At 39.9% G+C, this 20,696-nt stretch overlaps 1 protein-coding gene across 1 annotated transcript in view; it reads right to left on the reverse strand.

The window, feature by feature from the left end:
- Positions 1-14,232: 14,232 nt before the first annotated feature.
- Positions 14,233-20,696, reverse strand: part of rpa1 (replication protein A1) — a 32,608-nt gene continuing 26,144 nt past the window's right edge. The window contains exons 15-17 of the mRNA XM_026924616.3: positions 20,488-20,595; positions 20,136-20,222; positions 14,233-14,928 (exon numbers count right to left, since the gene is read on the reverse strand). Coding sequence (XP_026780417.1) covers positions 14,824-14,928; positions 20,136-20,222; positions 20,488-20,595 — 300 coding nt within the window. The 3' untranslated portion in view covers positions 14,233-14,823. The remainder of the gene's footprint in view (positions 14,929-20,135; positions 20,223-20,487; positions 20,596-20,696) is intronic.

Consider the following 20,696-nt stretch of genomic DNA (forward strand, 5'->3'; position numbering starts at 1 on the left):
ATAAATCATGTTCCAACAGATGATATGAAGACTGTTATAACCATAACCTATATATTCTTTATATATAGTCAGATGTGGTGTCCTGACTTTTATTAGAATGTCATGAGAACTGACACTGTAGCTCAGTGAACTTCAGGTATGTTAGACACAAAATATAAGGCAACCATATACCAACAAAAATATATGTCACTTGACTCTAGTGTTAGTTAACTTTACATCAAGATTCACTGACACAGCTGACACCAACTGGAGAAAGGCTGTAATAAATATTTATGTAGGTTTATGTCAGTTGTCATGAAGGCTTTGTGCAGATGTCTTGTAGCGTTATGAACTCTACCCTTCAGTAAATTGTTACCATAAAGTAAAACTTCTCTAGCAAGCATGCATTTAATGTTTGATGGCTTTTGGATGAAAAAGGAGAAAAATGCAAAGAGATTAATTGTAATCAAAGCTGGCATGATTGTAAGGCAACCTTCAGCTATATAACTGTATTGCATTTAGCAGTCTGTTGAGTTCTTTTCTTATTTCCAGCATAATTATGTACATACGCTGTCACTCCTAATTTCCATGATCCTTAGCCTGTGACCTTGTCGTATGACCTTCTTTTCCTTCTCAGCACTTATTGACACTGGGGCAGCCAGGAACTTCATAGATGTCAAAGCAATTAATCACTTCAGGATTCCTGTACAACCACTTAAGACTCGGCTGAAAGAGCAAAGGAACATGGGAGGAGGCACACACACATTTATGCTGTCCAACGACAAAAGGAATTCACTGACAGACAATGTTTGGAGAGCAGGAACCAGGAGACCAGGTATGAATTATCAACCAATGATTTTACATCAGCCCATTGAAGATAATCTAATGCAGGGATCTTCAATCTTATCCACAAAGGGCCAGTGTGGCTGCAGGTTTTCATTTCAACCAAGAAATAACCATACCTGATTCCACATGTTTATCCAGCTGATCTTTTACTCTAATCAACTATTAGCTGTGGCTCCTGTTTGGCTAGAATGAAAGCCTGCAGTTTCATCAGCCCCGTGCGAAAATGATTGAAGACCCCTGATCTAACGTAACAGTGAAGTAACCACAAATTGCAACTGTCACATCATTACTGCTTACTCCCAAGCCTCCATGTCTTACTATTCAGGCCTGTCATTCCTGGTCTGCTAGATGAAGCAACACCCCCCCACCAATGCTATACATTGATAAGACTAATATACTCTGTAAGGTCGATTCCTTGACTCTCGTCACTGCCAAGGGCAAGTCCAGTACCTCAAATACTGGAAGGGCTATGGCTCCAAGGAATGCTGCTGGGTGCCTGCACAAGATGTCCAAACAAACAACCATCCCCATTCACAATCTCCAGATTGGACTCACTTTTACACAATCACCCACACTCTCATAAATAACCCTGACATGCTAACGGACTTTGCTAAGTCTTGCTCCAACATTGCCCCATGATGATTCTAAGACTTTGTTCTCTGCCCGTTTGCCTCTTTGTTTTGACCTTTGTCTGCTTATTGTTATCCCATTAACCTTGTCTAATTTATGCCTGTTTTCCAATTGTCTGACCCTTACCCTTTCTCTCATTTTGAGCATTGCCTAGCCCTTATGTTTGTTTGCCTGAGTGGTTTAATAAAAACATAAACCCACACCAATGTCCATCTATTCACCTCTATGACGCAACCACTGATCTCCAAAAAAAAAAAAAACCACCCACTCAAAATGGCAATAAGAAGGAACATTTAGGATCTGATGCATTTTTCCCAATTTTCTCCCAATTTAGTCATTACACATTCCTCATTACCTAAGTTTCCCATTTTCATACAGCAACTACCAATCAAGAAGGGTTGGAGATATGTGAATCCACCCACTGTATCTTCTTAAACTGTCTCTCAATTAGCATCATAGTACAGCTGGAAAAGAATGCTAAGAACATGCTATTGTTATAAGAAGCCAGTGGTTAATAAAGAAGACCAAACTCAGCACAAAACAGAGCTGGTGGCAAGTTAATAGGCACAACATGGACCATGTGAGCAGCTGATATGACTGAACTGGATGATTATTGTACTTTATAAGGACTCCACACTGGGTTAAATGTACATCAGCTTACTGCTTTGTCCACGGTAATGTTGTGTTGCTTTTTATTAGGGAGCTAACACATGGTTAAAGAAAACGTGACAGACAGTTATGGCACATTCAGGAAAGTGATTCTCTAGAAACAAGAGGTTGTGGTGTTAGGAGATTAATTTGATGTCGTATCAGATTGGGTTTGTGAATCCTTTGACCTAGCAGCAGGACCTGAAAAGCAAACACAGCTATACGATTACCTGCAAACAGCCCATTACTCTCGGTTTCTGACCTCATTCTGGCTTGCCTTCACAATTCTTTTATCTATCCCGCACTATCTCTGTTGCCGTTTCTGCCCAGCCAAGCTTTCAGTCTCCATTGCCTCCTAATCATACAGCCTTTACTTACGGCACAGTCCATTGAAAAGCCATCTGAAACCATAATCAATTACAGCTGAATCAATAACACTTGGCTAGCAAAGAGCAAAGGGTGACAGAGTGCTCATTGAGTTGTCAATCAGATACTTACTCTTATCTCTGGATTTATTCTGTTCTGCTGTAACAGGGGGAGAGGAGGGTGGGCGGGTGTGTGGCGGGAGTTAGGGTTACTGTCAGATATCAATAATATTAATATATAATATGTAGAGTAACATTTAAAACTACTTAGGTAGCCTTTGACATACTGAATGCTTCAGAGTGTTTGTACATTTTTGCACACATGTAGACATAGAGTGAATTATTAGATCATTTGTGCACATGCAGCACAAACAGGAGAATAATAAATATGTGAAGTCATAACTCAGAGATGTTATGACAATAACAGAGAGATCTCTGTCTCCGATCACAAATAGCAGTCTGGAAATAAAGATGTTAGACTCATCTGTCAGCGCACTCCATCAACCACCAAGTAATTGAAGACCGTTCCATCAGTATGTAGGATTTATTGTGGTGTGTATGTTTACGAACCTGGGCTTCAGAAAAATGACAAAAGGTAAGTGGGTGAAAAGTGATTTATGGTACAGAGCAGAACCTCTTAGTGGGATTTCAACACACACACATACGAACACACACACAAGCACACACACACACACAAATAGTTGCTTACTGCCATTCAGTTACATTGTCGCAGAAAACAGAGTGTGTTAACAGTAAGCTACTTTAATGTTTAGAAAATAAGACTTTGACGTTTTTTAGTAGAGTGCTTTAGAGTAAATTTTAAAGCACAAGCAGTGATTTTAAGATACTGTGTCCATGTCAGACAAATCATATACAGTAAAAAAAAAAAAAAAGAATAAAAAATAGTAAGTATCCATAACACAGTAGGATGTGCTTGCAGAATCTCTCTTAAGGCATGTCCAAAATGTCTAGAGTCAGATCAAACCCAGTAAGTAAAAGCAAAGTCATCAAACCCAGAAAGAACTAGGAACCTACAGTACATAAGTAAGATTAAGAAAGGAGTATACACTGTATACCATAATAAATGGGTACTAATGGCACTAATGTGAATGACTGTGTGAATGTATGTGTGTGTGTGTGTGTGGGGTGCCTTGTGAAAGACTGGAACTTCCAGGGTGTATTCTCGCCTCAAGCCCAGTGCTCAAAGAATGAATGAATGAATGAATGAATGAATGATTGGATGGATGGATGGATGGATGAATAATGACACTAATATTGGGATACAGATGTGAACAGTGATTTGAGAGTAGTGTCAGGGCTGGAATCAGGCATTTTCTCAGAGTAATCTGGTTGCTTTAAAAAGTTATGTTCGTTAACTGAAAAAGTGTTTTTACAATGTAGCATATACATTAGGTACATTTTGTAGGTTATTGCAGCCACATGTTTCAATATAGAATAAACATGCCATTAATGTTTTTCCTCCCTAATTTGGTCACCTGCCAATTCCCACCCACCAGCCAGCTCTTGCCTATCATACAACAGCTACCAACTGGGGAAGGTGAAGGCTAACACATGCTTCCTCCGAGACACGTGAAGCCAGGCAATTTCAACTGCTCATGCAGCGTCACGGGGCAGCGTAACACACTTGGAGGAATGTGATTTCTGCCCTCTTGCACATATATGATGCCAATGATTAGCTGGTGTCACTGTGATTGATGGGGGAAAGGGAGTATTCCATCTCTCCCACACAGAGAGCATGGCCAATTTTGTTCTTTTGGCTCTTTTGGTTTGGTATTTGAGCAGAATATCCATTTAATTATGCATACTTTAATAATGGTCCCTTAATAGTTCACAGCAACCTTCCCTCTAAGCTGCATGCATGTTGTTGTCTTCCCATTCTAGCTGGCTACAACCAATCAAAGAGGAGTAGAGCAACTCCAATCTGTGCAGCTCATGGGGTATTTATGACAAAGTGGCGACTGGGAGTACAAGTAGTGGAAAATAGTGTGTCTGAGATGCTAAGGCAGACTGTGTCTGCCAAAAAATCTAAATCTTTATCCATTGACTTGACCAAATAATAAATATTCATTCATTCATCTTCAGTAACCACCACTTCAGTAACCACTTCAGTGGATCTGGAGACTATCCCAGAAACACTGAATGCAAGGTGGGAATACATTCTGGATGGGATGCCAGTCCATCACAGGGCACTCTGAAAACATACATTCACACACTCATTCACATCTAGGGGCAATTAGATTAGCCAATCCACCTACCACCATGTTCTTGGAAGGTGGAGGGAACTGGGAAAAACCGAAGGAAACCCACATGGACATGAGGAGTACAGTATGTGCACAGAAACTCTGCACAGTAACCCGTGCTCAAGATCAAAGGACCTGAGCTCTAGTGCTGTGAGGCAGCAATGCTGCCCATCACACCACCATGATATGGTGGGGTAGGGTCAGAGGACAGAGGTGGCACAGTGGCTAAGGCATTGGCCTAATGATTTAAAGGTAATGTGATCAAATCCCAGCACCACCAAGTTGCCACTGCTAGACCCATTAGCAAGGCCCTTAACCACTCGGCTGTATCAAATCATTTTAGATAAAAATGAGAGTAGCTAGATGAGATAAATGTAGACCTAATCACAGTATAACCCTTATTTACATGTTTTGATAAGTACTTTTAAGTATGTCCTCAGCCTCAAGAAATTCTCATGCAGTATTTATATTACTCAGAATGCAGCTTCATGCTGGTGCCTGGGGATTCATGGCGTATCTTGTAAGACCTCCAGCACACAGCTGCATGGACATCTGAGGAACTGGAAAGGAAACCAGTACTGAGAGAGTCTTGAAAGGGGGACAACTCACTTGCCCTTCTTGAGCACTTTGAAGCCCTGAGATGTGCTTGCTGTCATATTACCCAAAGCAATAGTCACTACAGTGAGTCCTTATTCACGCCTCCACTTCAAGAACACACTCACAGTATTAAAAGTGACACAACTCCTGTGTAACGTTCATGAAGTCTTGTCACATTTCTGACAGGATGATGGCAGGGATGGTGCACCAGCTGGATAGACTGAACTGATGAGCTTAAATCTCTGACATAAGAGCTTGAGCAATGAAAGCTGCAGGTTACCAATCAGCCACTTTAAGACATTAAAATGAACTAACAAACATGTCTAAGCACACAGCCTATGGCTTTCCGGCCTACTCATTGTCTTATCTGCTTCTTTGCAGACCCCTTCAGTAGAAGAGAGACAATATCCAAAGCTCTTACGGCACTGGTTATTTTCTGGTAATTACATCTCGTCTGAGTGGCCATTCTTCTTCCACAGTACTTCTCATAAAAACTGCATTCTTCACAACACTGCAGTCTGTTGACTCATTTGCAAATATTATCCATGTTGGTCTGTAAATAATATTCCACAAGCCATATATGTGCCAAAATTATCACAATTTGTATGAATACATTTACACTGCTAATTAAAAAGATATCTGGAAATATTAGGTTGGCTTCTGACTTTCTGCAGTAAAAAAAAGACCATCATTTGAAATACTTAATGGGCCACAAATGCCCTGAAAGCATGAAGAGAGATCCAAGAACTTTGCTGAGATAAAAGCAATGTTAGAGCCAGTGCAGAATGAAAGGACCTCTGGGGATTCCTTCACTGAATTCTTACGTTTCATTTGTGGACTGTATGACTTCTTTCAGCCCACAATTCTGAACACTCAGGGGTGGTTTCAGAGACTCACTAGGGCGTGAATCACAGGTCTAAATGAAAATCTCAAATTCGCTATAGTTAGTCTGGGGTACACCAGATATTGGATTTGATCAGACAGGCTATCTAGTCAAGCCAGATTTTTCCCTTCATTGAAGGAGAACCTCAGCAAACTAATCGAGCAGTTACTCTTAGACAGAGCGAGGGTGGCCAAGACACTCTGTGGGTGACAGTGGAAACAATTACTCTGAGCAAACAATATATCAGCTATGACAACTCGTGTAGGACAACTGTATCTAGGAAAGTTGCCTCACTTTGGTTTAATATTATGTGAAAGTGATGATCAGACCAGACCTCTCAGGGCTGATTAAACTTTCACTGCCAAGTCCACTACCGAGAATTTTTTCAGTCCTCAATTTTGAAGAATCCATTATATATTCATTGATCTACAGTAACTAATTTTTCCTGGCCAAGGTTGTGGTAGATCATGGTGGATCTTGAGCCTGTCCCAGGAGTTTTTACCCCTGAATGAGATACCAATCACATACACACACTTATTCACACCTAGTGGTAATTTAGAGTAGCCAATCCACCGTCAAGCATGTTTTTGGAAGGTAGGAGGAAACTAGAGTTCCTGGAGAAAACCTGAACAAACAAGCGGAGAACTTCCTACAGACTCCTCACAGACGGTCATGACCGAACGCTGAATCCTGCAACTGTGTGCCACAATGATGCCCAAAAGTACATTGTTTCAGATTTAATTGTAGAATTTTTATTAGGGTTACATGATGGCATAGTCACCTCACACCATCAGGTTCCCTGGTTCAATCCTGAGCCTGCACTACTGTTTGTGTGGAGTTCCACATACCCTCACCGAGCACTTTATTAGGAACACCTGTACACCTGTACACCTACTCATTCATGAAATTATCCAATCAGTCGCAATTGTGTTGCAGCAGTACAATGCATAATATCATGCAGATCATGATATGTTCACATCAACCATTAGAATGGGGAGAAAAATGTGATCTCAGTGATTTTGACTGTGGCATGTTTGTTGGTGCCAGACGGGCTGGTTTGAGTATTTCTGATCTCCTGGGATTTTTACACACAACAATCCTAAAGTTCACTCAGAATGGTGTAATAAAGAAAAAACAACCTGTGAGCAGCAGTTCTGTGGGCAGAAACACCTTGTTGATGAGAGAGTTCAATGGGGAATGGCCAGACTGGTTTGAGCTGACACAAAGGCTACAGTAACTCAAATAACCACTCTGTACAATTGTGGTGAGCAGAAAAGCATTTCAGAACGCACAGCACGTCAAACCTTGAGATGGATGGGCTACAACAGTAGAAGAGCACGTTGGGTTCCACTTCTGTCAGCCAAGAACAGAAAACTGAGGCTGCAGTGGACACAGGCTCACCAAACCTAGACAGTCGAAGACTGGAAAAATGTAGCCCGGTCTGAGGAATCTCAAATCCTGCTGAGGCACACAGATGGTAGGGTCAGAATTTGATGCCAACAGCATGACTCCATGGACCCAACCTGCTTTGTGTCAACAATCCAGGCTGGTGGAGGTGGTGTAATGGTGTGGGGAATGTTTTCTTGGTTCAATTTGGGCCAAGAAATTAATACCAATCAATCATCACTTGAATGCCACAGCCTATCTGAGTATTGTAGCTGACCATGTGGATCCCTTCACTGCCACAATTTACCCATCTTCTAATGGCTACTTCCAGCATGATAATGCACTATGTCACAAACATGAACAATGAGTTCATGACAATGAGTTCATTCTTCTTCAGTGGCCTTCCCAGTCACCGGATCTGAATCGAATAGAACCCCTTTGGGATGTGGTAGAACTTGAGATTCACAGCATGAATGCGCACCTGAAAAATCTGCAGGAATTCTGTGATGCAACCACGTCAACATGGACCAGAATCTCAAAGGAATGTTTCCAACATCAATCCATGTGATGAAGAACTGAGGCTGTTTTGAGAGCAAAGGTAGAATAAAGTGCTCAGTATATATTCCCTGTGTCCATGTGGGTTTCATCCAGGTCTCCTGGTTTCCTCCAGGCTCTCAAAAACATGCTGGTAGGTGGATTGGCTACTCTAAATCTTGAATGTGCATGCATGGTGCCCTGCTCCTGATCAGGATAAAGCAGCTACTGAAGATGAATGAATTATGTTTTTAATAACTAATGAAATAAAAACACTTCTTAATAGTAGACCCTACTGAAAGAATGTTAAAAACAATCCACATGGATCAACAGAGCCCCTGCAACACAGACATCAACATGTCAGACTTCTACAAACCCAAAAACAAGATAGAATCTTAAACCAAAGTTCCCAGCAAGCATTCTGACCATGTTCACATTCCATGGCTCTTTTCCTCTAAAGCATACACCGAACACAGCTTTTCCAATCCTTTTCAGTTTCAGGGCCAGTCCAAGGCTTTTGACAAGAAAAATATTGGAAAAAAAAAGTTCAGGAAAAAAGGACATTCAAACACTCAAAGAAAAAAATGCAGTGTGAGCGGGGTGTAGCTGCAGAATGGAGGCTGTGCTGATCTGAACAACTTCTCAGTAGTTGTTCTACTCTTTGGCAGCTCAATCCCTGAGGGCCAAGTCTGGGCCCGGGCCACTCCACTGCACAATCTAACTGTAGAATGGTGCAGATGGAGACAGAGAGACAGGCAGCTGCTTCAGCGTGAAAGCAGTGCACTGTTACACATCCAAACAGCCTGTGAAGAGATCTCCATGGAAGAGAAGATTCTGTAGAAGAGAAGGAAAGGAAAGGCTGTGCAGGATGATGCAGAACATAAGCAGAGACAGAAAGAGATGCAATAAATACTCCCCTCCTACACAATTAGGCCACCATGGCTGTTAATTATGGATAATGAAAGTGTGAGGTCAAAGACACACAAAACATTCAGTGCTCTTTTAGTGTTAATTTGATCTTCACCATGTTGTCAGCAAAACGACTAGACAGAGCTGTAAGGATAAGATGAGTGGTGTGTTTGTGTGTGTGTGTGTGTGTGTGTGTGTCTTCTGTTTCTCTCTCAGTGACTTCGTTAGTGCTACTGTCACAGTTTATTAAAGCTGATACTTTAATAAAGTCTGAATATCACTATTAATTTGTCATTTAAGAGAAAACTTTCAAATTAAATGAACTGCTCTTGCAAATGCAAACACCATATTTTCTCAGCAGCCATCCAAAAAGCTTCTCAAAGTTGCTAATGTGCAACTTTATCAGATGATATGAGATGTTATATTGACAGAGCCTTGATGCCCTTTCTTTGTTTTATGAGGTACCATGTGTATCTACACAATCCCAAACTCTCATTTGTTCATCTCTCAAACAAGCAAGTGCACAGTAAGGAATAAACCCCAAAGCTGCATGCTGTTATAGGAAATTAATCAATGAGAGATTGGTGTGATGCAGCCCAGTGTAAAGCGGAGTTCCTGCTACCAACCTGAAGTTGATTATTTTCCAATAACAGCTTGTGCTTTATTCCTCTTACACCACAGCAATTTCCCAACACTAACAGTTTTTTTGTTATTAAAGAACAACATGTACTTTTTATTTGTTTATAGTTACATTTACCATTGTGGAACAACCGTGAGGCAAATTAGTTCCTGTTATCATTTGCATCATAACAGCTCTAAACTGTCAATTCCTCACAAGACTCTTTTTTCTCTCTTGACGTTAATAAGACAAAAATGCAGCCTGTTATGTTTCCAAGAAACTGCAAAGCCTTCTGTCCTGAAGAATTTCCTGTGTTGGAAAAGTTTACAAAGCACCGACACTGGAGACTCTTTCAAAAAACATTAACTAAACATCTCCTCACAGAAAACTGCACCATATCAACAACTACAAACATTTTAAATACATGTATGAGGAGTGTCTACCATACAAAGCCCCTGTTTAAATTACTATACAAACCATAACATATTAGAGTGAGTGCATTAAGTGAGTACAGTATACCTCTGATTCACCCTGCAGTTGACCTACTCTTCAAGCAGTGCTGTATTAAAAAATTAAGCAACATCATCTGACCAATCAGATTCAAGAATTCAACAGCACTTTGAACAGCTTTGGAGAAGCTCAGACACACTGATTAACACTGAATAAGGCATTTATGGACATCTCCCAATCATCATGCACTATTAGGGAAAAAAGCTTTCTCTTGTGTTCTTCGGCTGGCTCTAGAAAGAGAAAATCCCTGTTGTAGTCCACATGTAGCACCTTTAAGACTTCCTCTAGGGACAAACCTTTATTGTAAGTCTATTTATACAATTAGGTATTAATCACTTACAATAATGTATTATACATTAAGTGTGCATTATGTTCAACCAGAGTGTCTTGTCACTAAATGCTGACAAAATACCTTATTTCTTTAATTTCACAGGGGAAAAAAATGGATCTCAATGACACAACTGTTACAAAAGAAAATATCTGGCACTGCGAACAACAAATACATCTGCTTCATAGATATAAATGGAACTCAAAAATAACAAGGCACAATGCAGATATGCTTGTGAAAGATCTCTTCGAAATATATTACTTCACAATAGAAACCAAATCCACCATTCATTCATCTTTGGTAAGTGCTTTAGCCTTGTTAGGGTTGTGGTAGAATCGGAACCTAACCTGGGAACCCTTGGTGCAAGGCAGGAATACACAGTGGACTGGTAGGTGGATTGGTTACTCTTAATTGTGTGAATGGTTTCCAGTCCATTGTGTATTCCTGCCTTGCAGCAAGCATGGAGGGAACATGTAAATCTCTGCACAGACAGCTTTAGATTGTGAGATTGCAGAGGTCATTTAAAATGATTACTTGTCACACTGTATGCGACTGATGATCTCAAAAAAAAAAAAAAAAAACTGGTAAGGTAATGTGTTCTCTATGTCAGATTATACAATGAAGATCCTTTAACAGTAATTTTCCTCTAAAAAAAAAATTACTCTGTTCTGCTTACGTCATCAATCAGTAGGATCTGGGCACATGAAAGAAAGAAAAAAAAAAAGAAAAAAAAAAAAGGGTTGCGTAAATAGAACATTATTCAAAGTGAGCTTGAGGTAATAAAGATATTTTTCGGTCCATTAGCATGTTTCTTTTACATTTTGCCATTATCACTACTGTATTTGTAGCTGCTCTGTGAGTTTTGTCCAATGCTGTCCTTCTATTGGTGATTTTTAGAAGAGCTTCACAGCAGCAGTCAGTCAGAAATTTTAATCAAAATTTTGTGACACTAATGGCTGTCGTTGGTCAAAATGGCATTAGATCCACATCTGATCTTAACTCATGACCAAAGAATTTTTTTATAATGTGCATTTATTTTCTGTGACGGCAAAATTGCATGTTGTAAACCTGGCTTAACAAGAGCACAGGATTGAACCACCATGCCACCCTACAACCTAACTCCATTCCTGGGGCAAAGTGAAGTCTCAAAGTCATTTGTAGCAATTTCAGGGATTTTTTTTTAGAAAATATACTTCTTTGTAGCATAGCAACTATGAATACCTTCAGTTTAAACCTGCTTTTCTCAGAAAGAGCCTTTTTTTGTCCAATTTCAGGGGCCATGCCACAGGTGCAGAGGCACTGACGTTCTCGACTCAACAGAAGGTGAATGGGGTCAATACAAAGGCAGAAGCAGATACTGATGGAGTTTCCCGTCCCCACACAGGTGGGGTGCTCCTCTGACTTGAGCTTACTGATGCCCTGCAGTGATCTAGTGAGCGTGAGCTTTCAGGAGACGCTGACAATCTTTCCCTTCTCCTCAGGTGTCCATGTTCATTCCGGACTGGGGGTTTTAAGGGAGACATACACACCATCTTTCCTTCCATCTATTACAATTAGAGTGACACTGCTGAGATCTTCTGGCCCATCTGTCTCCATTGTCACCATAGCACTGACAATGCTAGGACTGCACCCAAGAATCCTTCAAAAGAAACCGCCACAAAACTCACCCGAAAATTCTGTTTTGCATGATGATAGACCTACTAGGAGCCATTTAGTAGAGTGACATGTTCATGAATTGTGGTTGTGCCGCAAGCTCGGATTCTACTGCAAGAATCATTGACATAACTGAATATGCAGTGGATTTTAATTATTAAACAGGGCTCTAAAATCCTAATGCACTAAAACACAACATCCCTAAGCAAAGAACCAATCTGAGAGCAAATCACATTTACTACAATCACCACATCAAGACCAAAAAAGGAGCTGAACAAATTGTTCTACTATACTGCAGTCTGCAATTTCAGCCATACTCGTATATCTACAGGATATCTGTGTCGCGGTGACATGACAAAATTATTTGATCCACTTCTGAAAGCACTGTTTGAGGTCTTAATCAGGTTAGAAGGCTTCAGTGCAGACCAAGCTGCAGGGAAGTATCCAGGCAAACAAGCATCATTACTTAAGGATTGGAAGATTTGAAACATGCCAAGAAGCTCTCTGTTGAGTGAGTAACAGAGGGAGAAAGAACATCTCAGTGTGAGGCAAGCATCTGAGATTAAGCTTCTGCTTCTCTGCAATCCCCTCTGCCTTTTATTCGAGTTCTTATCGCGTCAGGGATTTGTTACACTTTTCGCAGGGTTTAGGTATTGTTAACTCAATTTGACAACCCTTTATCAGGAAGTGTCCATCAGAAAACGAGACAAAGATAAAAAAGCCCAGAAGTGGTTCAAGGTAAACATGTCACAGTCAACTTCTAAATAGAAACAGAAGAGCATGAACAAATCCTATTTCCATGTTTCCATAAATTACATGCATCTCATTTCTGATGCATAACTATCTTATGAACAGAGCAAAAGCCATGTGTGACTTACACTTTGTAAGTAAAACTTATTCTCTTGAAGATGTAGGGATTCGAATGGTTTTGATGTTCAATCCACATGTAAGACACACAAGATGGCACCCACTTAACGCCAATATTTGTTAGATTTGACCAAATATGCTCATACCTCGAGTATGAACGATGCTACAGCCGTCCAAGGCTGGGAGCAAAGGGACCAAATTTGTCTGAGGTCTCTGAGCAGGAGGGATGGCATTCTCTCTCTTCCCTGTAAATCACAACGCCACTAGCCAGTGACGGGTGTCTGTGAGCTCATGTATGCGAAAGAGGACAGACAACACTTCTCTCGGAGTGTGTTATGCTGCCCAGTGATGCAGCATGAGCAGCAGCTCAAAACGATGTGATTGGATGGCTTCAGAGGAAGCACCTTATAGCCTTCACCCTCCCTAGTTGGAATTTGGCAGGTGATCAAATAGGGGAGAAAATGCAGGCAAAAAAGCTCATATCAATGAGCAAATAATCCTCACAGTATCAACAAAAGAATTACCTGAAGCCAGACTTTCATGATCCTAGAGTTACTCAGAAGTTGAAAACTACAGGGGTACCACATGGACCATCCTGTGACTCAATTTGCCTTCAGGCTTAAATAAATATATCACTCATTATGTCTCTGTGATTCAAACATCAGTATTTCCCAGAACAAATAAGAAAAAGCAAAACAAAAACAACAGTTGCCCGTAATCAAACATGGAATTAGTGGTTCAGATTCTCTGCTGGGTTCCTCAAACACACAAGTGGATATTCGAGGCAATTTCAATGGCTACAGGAAAATGACAGGCAGGCAACAAGAGCCCTCAACTGTCCCTGTAGAGATTCAGGGCATCACTAAAAAACATCCAAGATCTTTAAAAGATGCATGAAATGCGGGCAAAAAGAAGAGACTGTCCTTCATATACAAGAGTACTGTTTTAGACACAATACACTGAGAGGGACATGGACATATTACAAAGAGTTATCATTGACCTAGAGAGGCCACTGTGTAGCTGTTGTACAGCTCTTAGAGTGAGACTCAGCCCTATAACAGAGCACAGACAGCCACAATAGAGAAGAATTTGTGTATTCTTGTGAAACAATTCATTACCACTACCTTAAAATACAGAAAATCTGTTAAAAGTGGCCAATACAAAGTGTGTGCATGCAGTAATTGTGTTAAAAACAATTAGAAAAAAAAAACACTCAATACCAGGATCCTCAAAATCTTTATTTCTTTGTTGGTTAAACTTTAGATCTCCAGAAAACAGAAAAATATCTACATGTACAGAGTGCTTCTATCTCTGGGAAGTCAATCTGACCTTAAGCTGTGCAGGTTTAATTAAGGTAAGCTCAGACACAGGAAGCCTACTGACCAGGCTGCTGAACCAAAATGTTAGAAAAGGCAGTGGATTTGCTTCTGCCCGCTTAAAAACAGACACAACTTTGCGTGCATACATACTGACCAGTTTGCTGCCACCCGATCGTCTTACACAATTCCCTTTACCTCTCTTAACTATTCATTCACTTAAAGGTCAGCAGTTTCTAATAAACCACCCACAGCGATTGATAACATGTAGGGAATACTGCACTAGCCAAACCACGCTTGACCTGTCACGTTCCTCAGTCCAAAATAAGCATTTGTTTTATATTAAAAAAAGCTGTTCTGTAGCAGAGGAAATATGAATGACCAGACTTTAATAACATAAAACAAAAATAACCAAATAAAGGAAAGACGGCACAAAGAGACACATGTATGCAAGTCAAAGACTGAAGTGCTTATAGAAAAACAACAGTGTTCCTAATGCGCTGCATGCTTCCTGATGTTCATGATCAGCCTCTTGCTGTATTCCTTGTGATCCACAGGCTTGGCCTCCACCACCGTCACCTTAATGCGAGATTCGTCCTAAACAAAGACAAGACACCACATCAGTAGATGCTCATCATTCTTAAACGTTGATAATCATAATGATGTGACAAATATGTATCATATCACGATACTTGAAGACATTTCTATGATACAGGATATGCATCACAATAAACTGCAAGTAATTGAAAATTGCATTTAAAAAAAAAAATTGTGAAAAACTAAGTTTAATAATTTGTTTTTGTAGGGGTTAAAGTAACACTGAAAAGATGGGAAAAAATCTGTTAAATTCAGTAAAACAAATTCTGTAAATAATTAAACCAGTACAAAACTACCTAAGCAGCTGCTTCTGATCGGTGTGTAATTGTTTAATTAATAAATTTAATTAATATATTTAATAAATTTTTTTAAAAAAAGTCATCATGATAACTTATTTTTTGTTTATTATAAATAAAAATATGCTTATATTACAACAGTTCTCCTTAACAGGCCAGTGCAAACAATAAGCAGTCAACATTTAAATGAACAAACCATAATTCTTTTATACGATGGGTTTTTTTGGTCTTTTATGTTACCCTTTAATGAGCAGAGCGGCAAAGTCACTGTCAAGCGTGGTTTGTAAACCGATTTCATTATATTATAATGCAGTCACGGAATCTGGATACTAATGTGTTACTGAGTGCAAATTTCCCTGAGCATTAATATAAAACTTTAGAGAGAGCCTACCTGCCAGTCTGACACACACTTCTTAACAAAATCTGATGGTACACTTCTGTTGATATATACAGAGAGTCAGAAAGATGCAGCTGTTTTTAGTTGCTGCAGTGTGTATGAGGTGCTAACTACTGCGTCTTCGGCCTGTGAATTTGTCTGCATATCAAACGGCTGTTTGCGTCACTGCACTGCAAGTCAGCTGTTTGTACATTTGGTTGGGACTGTGAAAGCAGCAGCTCAAACACATTCGAGGGAAAACTCAAGTATGCCAACTGCTCCATCTTCTCGACATTTTTGCATTATATACCTCTTTCTGCTGTGTGTGTGGTTTTTTTAAAAAAATTTGTTCAGGGTTGCAATGCCTGCTTTAAAAAGCAACCCAAAAACTCCATCCCAAAATTCAGAATATTACCCCTTCCAAACCCTTTACACTGCACTACTATTCAGAACAATTCGATGCCAACAGCATGAATGATAAAAAGTGCTGACTGAACTGATGTTTAACTGCAATCTGCAGAAATGTTTGGATTTATAAGCAACCAGCGGAATGTATAAGATGTTACAAAATAAACATAAGTGCATGTCCAGTTTGCAGTCTGATTCAAAGTCAGACGTTGTACATGATATTAAACTATCTACAACTGTAGTGAAAAATATTTACTGTTGATTAATTGACTTTTACAGCTCTGAGAAGCAGTATATAGACACTGACCCAAAAAGGTCTTTATAGCTTTATTACAAACATGAGAGGAAAACATCAAACAAATTAAACTACTTAAGTAGTTTAATTTGCAACATCATGAAATATACGATTGCTTACATAGTTAAAGAAAATATTAAATAGTGACACAGCACAATCTACCCAGTGCTTTTTTTTATTATTATTATTACCACCGAAAGACCTCGAAAATAGAAAAACATGTTTAATATAAAACAAAGGAAATTTTTGCAAACAATTAACTGATTTCAATTTCCCTTATCCAGATCCAGACTTTTTGTAGCCTCAACATTTCCCCCATTTGCCAGTCTCAGCTGTGGAGGGTGAAGGTTAGCACCTGCTTCCTCCAAGACGTGTGAAGCCAACCTCCAGTTTCAGACTGCTGCATCACAGGGCAGTGTAACACACTCAGAAATGTGCTATCTGGCCTCTTCTGCATAGACAGACCCCCATGATTAGTGTCTACTGTCACTCTGATTGACAGAGGATGAGAGTATGCCATCCCTTCCACCCTGAGAGCATGGCCAATTATGCTCTCTAGACTCCCAGCCACATATAGCTGTGGCATCGCTGGGATTTGAACTTGATTCGAAGATTTCTGTTGTGCCAGTATGGAGTCCCAAACATTTCTGACACACACAGAATAACTGATCACGTGATTCCAAAATGTTGCACCACAGAATGTTTGTTCTGACAGATAGGAGATTACTATAATACCGGATTATTACCACACTATTTTCAAATTCTAAATCAGGACATTACAGACAGTCGTGACGGAATGTGATTTTGGAGAGAATGTATCATTAACTGTAGTACCAAGCAAACAGCGAGGCTAAAGTTTGTTGTGGTCTTACATATATATTTTTATTAACCACAAACAGCAGACCTTCCCACTTGTTTCTATTAGCTCAAAATCCCAAGGTGCATGTATTCACAGGTCACCTAAATTAACTGAATCAGCTGCTTCCACAAGGCAAAATTTATTTGCTGTTTTAGGCAAGAAAGCAGAAAAGCGCAGTTATAATGTGGCTCCTGCATCACTGCAGCAAGGGTTCAGAAGTCTGCAGCAGTCGACCTGGCAACACTTCTCTGTTATGGAGTTTGCTCTGCTCACAGCCCTCTCAAAAGGCAGTCCTTTTCTGAGTCTACCAACAAGTACATGCTCAGTGGATGGTCTTGTTCATTTAGCTCTTTCATCTTTTGAAGTATACCGCCAGCATTATTTAGCACAGAATCTGAGCTATAGCTTGCACTATTTTTCAAGGAGAGGGCTTCAAGGGCATTTTACAGTTGCCAAGTAACTACACACTTGTTCTAGTTAGACTTACAGTCTGATAAAAACCTGAACATACGTGCAGTGCACACACAAACAGAAAATTCCCCAAATAATTTTACAGACTTGATACTTGGTGGTAGTTCTTTCTGCCCAAGTACAAACTTACTATCTGAAATCAAAGAAGGTCAAAGAAAAACAATACAACACAACAGTGAGCAGTGAAGCAGGCTCACTTCACGTTCTTTAGCAAACTCCATGGCCTCTAACATCCACAGCAATGTTTTGTTGTGTTTGCTTTGCCATGAGATTTCTATTAGTAGGTATGTAGACTGTCATTGAAATTGTCACTGAAAATAAATTAGCTTTTTCCCCGAGGAGATTGGCAAATGGTGGCTCAGCTAGTCACTGGGATAAGAACTTATTTAATAAAAAGATCTAGAGAGAAAACCGAAAGCCTGTGAACAAAACAGCACACGGCAGTGACCACGCAAGAAGGATAAGAGCTCTTCTGAGTAATAACAGTTCACTGAAGGTTTATTCTACATTTTGAAAGTTAAATGTATATGTGCATGGGACATCCAGCGAGACCATGACGCCTTCTGTGAGCTGTGCTATAGCACCAATTGATGATGTTATACACATACTTGCATCTTTTGTAGCAAAGTATTTTGAAATGTTAAATCTTTCATCTGTTAAGATCACATTTCTCAGCTACATTGTGCCATTTAATCATCTGAGGAAAATGGAAACTCTTCTAGTCATACAGGATTGACCAACATGTGTTTTAGAGGTCCAGGCTATTGTGAGATCGGTCAGATAATTTAAGGGCACTTCCACACCCATTAGCCTGGTTGCTGAGTCCGAACCAAAGCGAAGTTTGATAGTTTTGGTTCGTTTGCTATTTGGTTTGTTTTATAACTGCATGCAATTAAACAAAACAAAACGCAAAACACAAACAAACTAAACAAAAAACTAACGTTCCAATGTAAGGCTGGAAATTCACGTGCATACAGCAAAACACTGCATATGTGAAAGCACCCTTAGAAATACTGCAGCACAAGGGAGCGCATACTATCATTTTAACACATATAATCAAACTTGTCAATTCTTGTACGTGATCATATGATACATATACAGTATATGGAGTTAGGCTGAAAATAGGACTGGAACAAATAATTGTCAAAATCGATTCAATAATAAAAACAGTTGGCAGTAAATGTTATTAATGCACTTGGTCACTTCACTTAGACTAAAAATGTATTGGATGGAAAATGGTGTAGAAGAACAGTGAAATTGCTCTGACAGAGATCCTCCAAAGTACAGGGACACTTCACATTACACTCAAGTGCTGACCTCATGACATCATTGGTGGCCAATGTGACAATCAGTGGAAGCGTGATGTCCCGGGGTGAGCCATGTTTATTAACCGCCGAGTATTCTGTTAGGTAGGAGTTCTCCTACCTTATCTGGTTGTCCAACTGTATTGCAAATTTATCAAACTTTCCCAGTCAGAAAACATTTTCTCCGGAATTGGTAGCTTGTATGACAACTCGATGGATTCGATATGACTGAATATGGTCAGTCATAGAGCGATCAAGAGATGAATGTTTTCCCACTTTAAAACAACTCATATCATGAAGACAAACTCATTTAGACTATGTTTCTTTTATTTGGCTTTGTTATATTTTATTCATAAATAACGTCCTGCATTAATAATGCATTTATGCTGATATGAATGTGCACTGTGCTACTTCAGATGGCATTGTGGTGGGTGTTCTTTATTCAGAAGACTCAGACAGATCTTTGGTAACCTGTACAGTGTGTGTGTGTGTGTGTAGCTTATTTTTTAATATCTGACTTTGAACCTACACTATGTGTATTTTGCTGTTTTTCACAGGTTTAGTCAAAGTGACAGACAGTTTAGCACCAAGAATCTGAATGTCTGATGGACTGAAGGTCATAAGCATGAGATAAACACGTACAAATTAACAGAGATAGGACTCCACTTGCTTCCCTTTCCCCAGGTATGTGTAACCTCAAGTTTTACGTCCAACACAAATGAAACCAGGTCTTGAACACCACTTAAGGCTCCGCAGCCTTCATGATACAGCAATCCAAACAAATCCACTTTACGACATTTCCCCACACAGCCTAAGGAGAAACAGCCCCTTGCTGATAGACAACATGACACTTCTACTGCACCATTAGTGCACAGCCAGGCGCAGATATACGAATGGTGACAATGCTATGGCAGTCTTTTTTTTTTTTTTATACATAAGTGCACCACACACAGTGATGCTTCAGTTAAAAGGAAAATACCCTCTTTCACTTTAGCAATTTCATTCAGATTTTGGACAAGAACAAAGTGACAAACCTCTATAAACCCTAGCACAGCAAGAACTACAACAAGAGAGAGAGAGAGAGAGAGAGAGAGGAAAAAAACGCAGCGGTTTGGTGGAATAATGAGCAACTTCACAACTTCGGTTCCCTGGTTAAGTGATATGCTCAAAAATGATACCCAATTAAACATGTACTCACATTGTAGGTCTCCAATTTCACTCGGTTGCGGAAGACAAAGGTGCTGAAATTGGCGTGCTGGAAGACCTCATCAAAGGCAGCCTCATTCTGCGCAAAGATATAAAAGGAGAAGTAATAAAATTTACTGAGAAACAAAATGAAGCGGTCAAGATTCAATCTTGTGTAGGAGTCAACTTCAGTCAATCTATTCTAATGAACTAAGACCTCGTAGAGCCAGTTTAGTGCTGAACACTCACTGATGCACCACAGAGAGTCAAAACCGAGCCTCCTGTGGAGGCTTTGTATTGCGCTGGCCACATCAGAGAATGAGGATATGGTTGCAGTAAAGAGAAAAACAGAGGGACAAACTCACTGAGTCCTTGAGCTGGCCAATGTAATCTGCTTTCTGGCCCAGGATGGTCTCAGCACTGTCTTGAAAGCACGTCACCCACTGGTTATCTCCAAAATCTGCAATATTTGCCTGGAAAGATAAAAAGCAAACTATTAATCCACATTTTAACCGTTTGATTAACTACTCAATGTAGGGCTTGCTGAACAATCAGTCGTGATAGGCGAGAACCG

This window comes from Pangasianodon hypophthalmus, chromosome 14 (genome assembly GCF_027358585.1).
Source record: "Pangasianodon hypophthalmus isolate fPanHyp1 chromosome 14, fPanHyp1.pri, whole genome shotgun sequence".
In the NCBI taxonomy this organism is placed as follows: Eukaryota; Metazoa; Chordata; class Actinopteri; order Siluriformes; family Pangasiidae; genus Pangasianodon; species Pangasianodon hypophthalmus.